An 8,795-nucleotide genomic window follows, 5' to 3' on the forward strand; every position below is an offset into this window, starting at 1 on the left:
CTATCAGATAGAAAAATAATGTGTGCTATGACAGAGATATAAACAAGAACAATAGGAAAATTGGAGTAAATAAATTAACTTGTAGGGGGAAAAATGACTTCAGTCAGGCCAAGATGGATGGGTAATATTTTAGCTCTCAGAGGAAAAGGGACAGACCTTCCAGGCCGAAAGGACAGCATAAGGAAAGGCAGTGAAAGGGAGAGTATTTTGATAGATATGCCTACAGGCCAGGACTTTCAGGGATTCTTCTATTATACTTATTAAACATCTATTTTCCAGACAACGAGTTAGAAGTAAGGGATATAGGAATACAGGATTAGGCCTCAGACAAAACCACATGTGAGTCACAATCCTCCACTTCCCACAGTCCTTCACTGTGTGACTAGACACCTTACTGAACCACTCTGAGCTTCAGTTTTAGTCTTCTTTAAAATAAAAACATCAGTTTTATAGAAGTTCTAGAGAGATTATAAATGAGATAATGTTTGTAAAATACTGCAGCTAGCACCCTCAATGTAGTGAAGGAGACAAGCAGATATAAACAAATAATTGCAATAATATATGCTTTGGGCAAGGCTTTCTGGAAGAAGTAATAGTTGACCTGTGGGGGCGAAGGGTAAGGATGCATGTTTAGTCCAACAAGAAGCAGAGAGAGATTCTGCAAAGGGTGAGGTTTGAAAGTGAGGAATCCCTTTTATGATCTGGGCAGGATTGGGGGCAGAGAGTAGCTGGCAGGAACAGAAGGGTGGCCATACATATACATCTATAGAGAAGGACAAAAAATACTTTCCTTACCACCACAGACCACTTTCAAGGTGAAAGATTTGTACGATCTGAAGAGAAACCAGAGTATCGCAGACCACTTTTAAAGCCCAATTCCAAGTATCACCTTCTTTGGTAAGGCCTCCCTCAAGTAAGATGTAAGTTCACCCGGGAGCTTTTGCAGCAGATCTTCTGTATGTTTTCTTCCTTCTAGAAGAAGTCTAGAGTCAGGAGAAAGACCAACTCTCAAGAAATGTCATGGCTTATTCCCTCCCATGGAACATTTGCTTACCTGGCACACATTTGACAAGACATGATTGGCTCTTTTAAGAATAGGCATCTTCATGGTCTTGGTTGATATGTTTGACTATGTGCTTGGAGCTTTAAAGTGTGTGTTTTATTCTGTCTTCTTCCTCCAGAGCGAACACTTGCCTCTGCAGACGCAGTTCAAAGACAGAGAGACTGGCGGCCTGCAGCACTCTGTAAGTAACGGCGTCCTGCCATGGGGGTCTGCCCAGGTGGCACTGGTGACTACCGTGATGATTGGAGTGTCATTTGATTTACGTTAGTTTATTGTATTCACATCTCTGCTATCTGAGCATCTATAGTTTGATTTTTAAAGTCCTTGAGTTGCTTGCCCATTTTAGAAGTAATCAAGTTTTAAGAAACCAAAAACGGGGTGGAGAGGTCAGTACCAGAGACATCACAGAGCATCATGAAGGTTTATTTTATGGTGTCAGCTGTGACAGCATTTCTGATTCTCAGTTATGTTGGTCATACGGTCAAATACCAGTTCATTTCACTGTGTCTTTTCCCTAATTCCCCAATGCGGAATCTTGAGATTTAATTTGGTTTTGTTTTGGCTGTTTGATTTGATTCTCCAAGATTGAGCCTTGCTGAGGGACTCTGGAAGTTTACAGCCTGGTTCTTCCCTAGTTTAACTGATACCAGTTCTAAGTTTCAAAACTTGAAACTAAATGTCATACTCATTAGTTATAATTTTCTATTTAGGAGCAGTTGTGACTCTTACTCAGGTATTGTGAGCAACAGATGACTGGAAAATGACAAGTTGTTCAACTTTACCCTGCCATTCAATAGCTTGTGGGATTCTGAATCAGAGACACAGACTATAATGAATTGAGTTCTTGCCTGTTTTTACCAAAGTGCTAGGAAGATGCAAACATCTGCTCTGCTAATGTAAGCAATATTTGAATTTTTAGAATGGACTAAATAGCAGGAGATTGGACTATGAAGATGAGAACCCTGTGGGGGAAGATGGGATTCAACAGATGTGCCCGCTTTACAGTCAGACATGCTACCAAGACCGGAGCCCCGGCAAGCATCATCCAAACGACGACGCTGAGAGAGTGTACATCAACCCGCGGGAACATTACGTGTGATTTCCCTCTTGTTTCCCACGGATGTCCTAACAAACGTTTAACCTTAGACGTGGGAGAGAAACTGAGGCCAATGGTCCTTATTTTATTCTCTCTCATAGAAAACAATCCCAGTTTATGTGTATCAAAGTCGTGATGAATGGCTTGGAGCCAATAGCAACTTTCTTTCCTTCATGAAGAGTTTCGTAGCCACCAGCTGTGTTTGTGAACTTGACTCCAGCTTTGTGTGTTTCTGTGATGATAGTATTTAACTACTAACTCTTGGCCTACAATGGCATGTTCATTTAAACGTAGAGCATCTGCCTGTGATAGCAGCAGTGATTCTCCAGCAAGAAAGGCCCCAGCTGGGAGTGTTAACCTTGCTGGGTTTCAGGAAGGCCAGCCTATTTATCTGTAACTTAAGCGAGCAGAAAAAAAACGAGTTCAAAATCCATTTCACTGATTATTTCATTGGGATTTGGCTATCCCTGACGTGCTTCATGCAGTGACAATCCCTGTGTAAAAACAGGAGGCCCGGGGAAAGAGGCAGAATTTGCTCTTTATCCAAAAACCAACAACAAAAAGCAGTTTAGACCTTCAAGCCTGTTGGTTGCTTTTAAAGTGTTCTGGCGATTGTAGTATATGTTCCTTCTTGATCACTGAGGTCGTGAGGGATACATATTCCGTGCCGTTCTCTGCCTTGTCCCGATTAACTGTGTGTTAACCAAGGCCCTTCTCTTGCTCTGTTGTTGTTCCCATGGTTCTGTTCTCCTAGCCAGGTTAGCCTGTTTCCCACCTATTAAATTCTAAAAGCCGTGTCTAAATGGTGGACAGCCTTGAGCCCTGTCCCTCTTGGCTGTTGTATTGTGTATGACAAGCTCAGCTTCATTTCCAGAATTCTTTCAAACTAATCCCATCCACACAGGCGTCTGCCGCCACCACTCTCTGCTTCTTCAGACTACTTCTCATCCATGCTTTATCTACCTCAGAAAAGCCTGCTGCAAAATCACCATGAAATAACTCCTGCTTTTAAATGCCAGGTAGAAAATTAGAAAATTAAAAAAAAAAAGGCAGTATGGTCTATGTGCTAACCCCCCATGTTATCCTTTATCCTCCCCTGCCCTGCCCCAACTTTACCTGGCCAGCAAGACTGAAGAGATGCTCAAGAGCAAATAAGATAGTGACTGACTTACCGGTGCAACGCTGTGGGGCCTGCAGATGTCTGTCTTGAGTTTTCTCCCTTTGCCAATGTATCCTCAGTGAGATTGAAGGTGGTAATTATAGCAGAGTGGGCAGAGGAGGGGGCCAGGTACACGTGCAAATGTCAGTCACTCTTCACATCTTAAAGAAAGCATTGTTTTACTGTGTGTTCTGGAAGATGAGAGGTATGTCACAGATATTAAAAACACTACCGACTTGTCACGTATTAGAAAAGAATGACAGAAGTACTAATAAAATAGTACACATTTTCAAGCTAAGTTTCAGGAGGATGGGAGAATATTAACAGATTTCTAATGAGATTACCAAAGACATCTTGTGATTTGAGTTGTGCTGGCTCTAGTTCTTGTTTGTATGTTGGTTTCCTTTTTTCTTTTGGCTGCTGTGCTTTTTCAGACAAATGACCCAGGTCACTCTACCATCATCACGCATTCTGTCCCTATAGTCTGGGTGACCAACAATTCTGGGAGAAAAGATGCTTAAAGTCTAACTCAATGCTGTAGCAATTTTTTTTAATTTTTTTTAATGTTTTTTTATTTATTTTTGATACAGAGACAGACAGAGCATGAGATGGGGAGGGGCAGAGAGAGAAGGAGACACAGAACCGGAAGCAGGCTCCAGGCTCTGAGCTAGCTGTCAGCACAGAGCCTGACGTGGGGCTCGAACCCATGAACGTGAGATCTGACCCAAGCCGAAGTCAGAGGCTTAACCGACTGAGCCACCCAGGTGCCCCAATGCTGTAGCAATTTAAAAGGCTATAGTTCTATGGAACTAAAGGGTAAATTCCAAGGACCTGCATTGCTGTATCTCACCGTCCTACCTCAGTTGAGTTTACTGCCCTTTGCAGCAGGCTGACATGAAAGAACATATTTGACTTCATCACATGGAATCCCATCAGTGAATTAGTGTGGCCGAAGACACATGACTACTTGTGATTGTTTCCCAGCAGAAAGATGACACTGGTCAGAGTTCTTCTTGAGAATGAAGTGTTTTTATAAATACTAGATGTTACAGAGGAGGAGCTGCAGTGGCATGTACCTCCTTTAGAAAGCTTTAAAAATGTCTTCCACATGAGGGATGGTTTCTAGGGTCCTGCTTGAAGCAGCTTGTTGAGTTAGCACCACAGAAGTTTATCCTGGACCTCAGAGGCAGTAAAGATGTCTCTATTTGCACTAGATTTGGAAGGGCTGGGTTTTGGGAGCCCTTTGGCCTGTCTTCAGAGCCCTCCCTACCAAGGAGAGCCTCCTATATAATTTTTAACATTCTTGGTGCAGTTACGGAAAAGAAACTTCAGGGTATAGACCCCTCTCTTGTAGCCAGCTAGTTCAGTATTCTCTCTGCTTCTCTGTCAGCTGTAATAGTTTTTAACTATGGGCCCTTCCCATGGGTCAGATAAGCTATTTGCTTGTCCGAGTGTCTCCTGTCTGTTCTATCTGAATACTGAGTGCAACAGAAAGGAGCTTGAAAGGGGTTTGATAAACCAGCCCCCCTCAACTAAAAAATGCCGTCTAAAATTAGTCTGTCGATTTCTAAATTTGGAGCCTAGATTACTTGATGACGGCCATTTAAATTTGGGAGTTAGACTCTTAAAGGTCAGCAAGTGTTATAATCCACAGCTGATACTAGACACTCTTCCCATAACTGATTTACTGAAACACAGTGAAACAGAAATCAATCCCCAGAGCGCTTCTCCACTTGTGGCTGCAGCTTAACATTTCACAGGGGAGGTGCGTGCTGCATCTCGGACGCGCAGCCTTCACTGCCTGGCTTGCAGGCGGCCCAGGCTCCAGGAGAGTGCATTGTGGCCACGGGAGCAGGCCACCAGGTGTTTTGTACACCCCTCCAGTGTAAAGCATCTGCACCGTCTAGGATTGGTCTGACATAATGGGAGGTGAATTTAGATTAATTCTTAAATGGAAGTGATTTATTCTCTCTTCTATGCAGGTTCTCCTGCCTTCTTATGTTTTCTAAGTTAGAAGAAGTCTATGCTCTTTGGACTTGTAACAAAATTCTTAACCTGTGATAGACCTCCTTGTAACATACACTGTGGATACTAACAACATGCCCTATAAAGTAAATGAATTGGTTCCCTCATTAATTTTTTATGGCTTTATTTACTCATAAGGATAACACAGTTTCTTTGTCCACCTTTTGAAGATGATTTCCTAAATTCTCTTTCATACTAATCAAAAATTCACTTCTGTTTTTCATTGTACGGTCTTTCCCTACACTGGGAGGGTCTCCTGGTACTCTTCTTTACATATAATAGAGCCCTCTTTCAAGCCTCTTATTCCCTGCGGGTGTAGAGGACAGACCATTACTCCAAGAACTGAAAGAATGGATTCTCCCAACTTCACTTTTTCTAGCCATGGAAACTTAGACAAGCCACTTAATCTCTCTAGGGCATTGTTTGCCTTATCCATAAAGCAGAGATTACACCTTCCTCATCAGCCTCTCAGGAATGTGAGATGGGAAATTGTAAGTTCTCTTCAAACTGAAAATGCCTGAGGCTCTATTATTATTATATGTTGAACCTCAACTTCTAGTGCCCTCGCCAGCACGGAGAACCAAGTGGTACCAGTAAAATTTCACTTTGACCCAATTTAAGGATAGCCAAGTACAAATGGGACTTGAACTTTTTTTACTATCATAACTATTTTGTCTTATGAAAAGCTTGATATCAGAGCCTTAACATTTTAGGCCTTGTCTAAAATTGCAAGTTCATGTTACTATAACCAGGAAGAAAATACATGGGGAAAAAACATATAAGAAATGTTTTTTAATATAATTTATTGTAAAATTGGTTTCCATATAACACGCAGTGATCATCCCAACAAGTGCCCTCCTCAATACCCATCACCCACTTTCCCCTCTCCTGCACCCCCCATCCACCCTCAGTCTATTCTCAGCATTTAAGAGTCTCTTATGTAACTTTGTTTTCCCCTTCCCCTCCCCCATGGTCTTCTGTTAAGTTTCTCCAGTTCTAATTATGAGTGAAAACATACGGTATCTGCCCTTCTCTACCTGACTTATGTCACTTAGTATGACACCTTCGAGATGCAGCCATGTTGCTGCAAATGGCAAGATTTCATTCTTTCTCACTGCCAAGTAGTATTCTGTTATACATATAAACCACATATTCTTTATCCACTCATCAGTTGGTGGACATTTAGGCTCTTTCTCTGATTTGGCTATTGTTGACAGTGCTGCTATGAACATTAGGGTACATGTACCCCTATGCATCAGCACTCCTGTATCCTTTGGGCAAATTCTTAGCAGTGCTATTGCTGGATCATAGAGTAGTCCTATTTTTAATTTTTTGAGGAAGTTCCACATTGTTTTCCAGAGTGGCTGTACCAGTTTGCATTCCCACCAACAGTGTAAAAGGGTTCCCATTTCTACACATCTTTGCCAGCATCTGTAGTCTCCTGATTTATTTATTTTAGCCACTCTGACTGGCATGAGATGGTATCTCAGTGTGATTTTGATTTGTATTTCCCTGCTGATGAGTAAGCATCATTTCATGGGTCTGTTGGCCATCTTTAGAAAAGTGTCTATGCATGTTTTCTGTCCATTTCTTCACTGGATTATTTGTTTTTTGGGTATGGAGTTTGGTGAGTTCCTTATAGATTTTGTCTGATATGTCATTTGTAACTATCTTTTCCCATTCTGTCAGTTTCCTTTCAGTTTTCTTGATTGTTTCCTTTGCCATGCAGAAGATTTTATCTTGATGAGGTCCCAATAGTTCATTTTTGCTTTTAATTCCCTAACTTTGGAGATGTGTCCAGTAAGAAATTGCCACGGCTGAGGTCAAAAAGGTTGTTGCCTGTTTCTCCTCTAGGGTTTTGATAGTTTCCTGTCTCACATTCAGTCCTTCATCCATTCTGAGTCTGTTTTTGTGTATGGTGCAAGAAAGTGGTCTAGTTTCTTTCTTCTGCATGTTCTGTCCAGGTCTCCTAGCACCATTTGCTAAAGAGACTGTCTTTTTTCCATTGGATAGTCTTTACTGCTTTGTCAAAGATTAGTTGGCCATACATTTTTGGGTCCAGTTCTAGGTTCTCAGTCCTATTGAATTGGTTGGTGTGTCTGTTTTTGTGCCAATCAATACCATACTGTCTTGATGATGACAGCTTTGCAGAAGAGGCTAAAGTCAGGGATTGTGATGCCTCCTGTTTTGATTTTCTTCAATATTACTTTGGCTATTCAGGGTCTTTTGTGGTTCCATTCGAATTTTAGGATAGTTTGTTCCAGCTTTGAGAAGAATGCTGGTGCAATTTTGATGGGGATTGCATTGAATGTGTAGATTGCTTTGGGTAGTAATGACATTTTAACAATATTCTTCCGATTCATGAGTATGGAATATTTTTCCATTTCTTTGTGTCTTCTTCAATTTCCTCCATAAGTTTTCAATAGTTTTCAGCATACAGATCTTTTACATAAACCTAGGTTTATTCCTAGGTATGTTATGGTTCTTGGTGCAATTGTGAATGAGATCAGTTTCTTGACTTCTCTTTCTGTTGCTTCATTATTGGTGTATAAAAATTCAACTGATTTCTGTATGTAGATTTTGTACTCTGTGACTTTGCTGAATTCATGGATCAGTTCTAGCAGCCTTTTGGTGGAGTCTGTCGGGTTTTCCATGTAGAGTAACATGTCGTCTGTGAAAAGTGAAAGTTTGACTTCATCTTTACCAATTCTGATGCCTTTTATTTCCTTTTGTTGTCTGATTGCTGATGCTAGGATTTTCAGCACTATGTTAAACAACAGTGGTGAGAGTGGACATCCCAGTCATGTTCCTGATCTCACGGGGAAAGCTCTCAGTTTTTCCCTACTGAGGAGGATATTAGCTGTGGGCTTTTCATAAACTGCTTTTATAATGTTTAGGTAAGTTCCTTCTATCCGGACTTTCTTGAGGGTTTTTATTAAGAAAGGATGTATTTTGTCAAATGCTTTTTATGCATCTATTGACAGAATCATATGGTTCTTATCCTTTCTTTTGTTAATGTGGTGTATAACATTGATTTATTTGTGAATATTGAAGCAGCCCTGCAACCCAGGAATGAATCCTACTTGATCATGGTGAATAATTCTTTTTATATGTTGTTGATTCACTAGTATCTTGTTGAAAATTTTTGCATCCATGTTCATCAGGGATATTGGCCTATAGTTCTCTTTTTTTGCAGGGTCTCTATCTGGTACGAATCAAAGTGATGCTGGCTTCATAGAATGAGTCCAGAAGTTTTCCGAACAGCTTGAGAAGGATAGATATTAACTCTGCTTTAAATGTCTGGTAGAATTCCTCAAGGAGCCATCTGGACCAGGGCTCTTATTTGTTGGGAAATTTTTGATAACTGGTTCAATTTCTTCACTAGTTATGGGTCTGTTCATATTTTCTATTTCTCCCTGTTTGACTTTTGTTAAAGTGTGGGTGTTTAGGAA

The 8,795-nt window shown here is 40.9% G+C and overlaps 1 protein-coding gene across 1 annotated transcript in view; it reads left to right on the forward strand.

The window, feature by feature from the left end:
* NECTIN3 (nectin cell adhesion molecule 3) overlaps positions 1 to 2,373 on the forward strand; it is a 120,807-nt gene extending 118,434 nt beyond the window's left edge. Inside the window, exons 8-9 of the mRNA XM_029939263.1 lie at positions 1,182 to 1,244; positions 1,983 to 2,373. Of these exons, the coding sequence (XP_029795123.1) occupies positions 1,182 to 1,244; positions 1,983 to 2,162 (243 nt within the window). The 3' untranslated portion in view covers positions 2,163 to 2,373. The remainder of the gene's footprint in view (positions 1 to 1,181; positions 1,245 to 1,982) is intronic.
* Positions 2,374 to 8,795: the final 6,422 nt, after the last annotated feature.

The sequence above is a fragment of the Suricata suricatta genome, chromosome 5, assembly GCF_006229205.1.
Source record: "Suricata suricatta isolate VVHF042 chromosome 5, meerkat_22Aug2017_6uvM2_HiC, whole genome shotgun sequence".
NCBI classification, from domain to species: Eukaryota; Metazoa; Chordata; class Mammalia; order Carnivora; family Herpestidae; genus Suricata; species Suricata suricatta.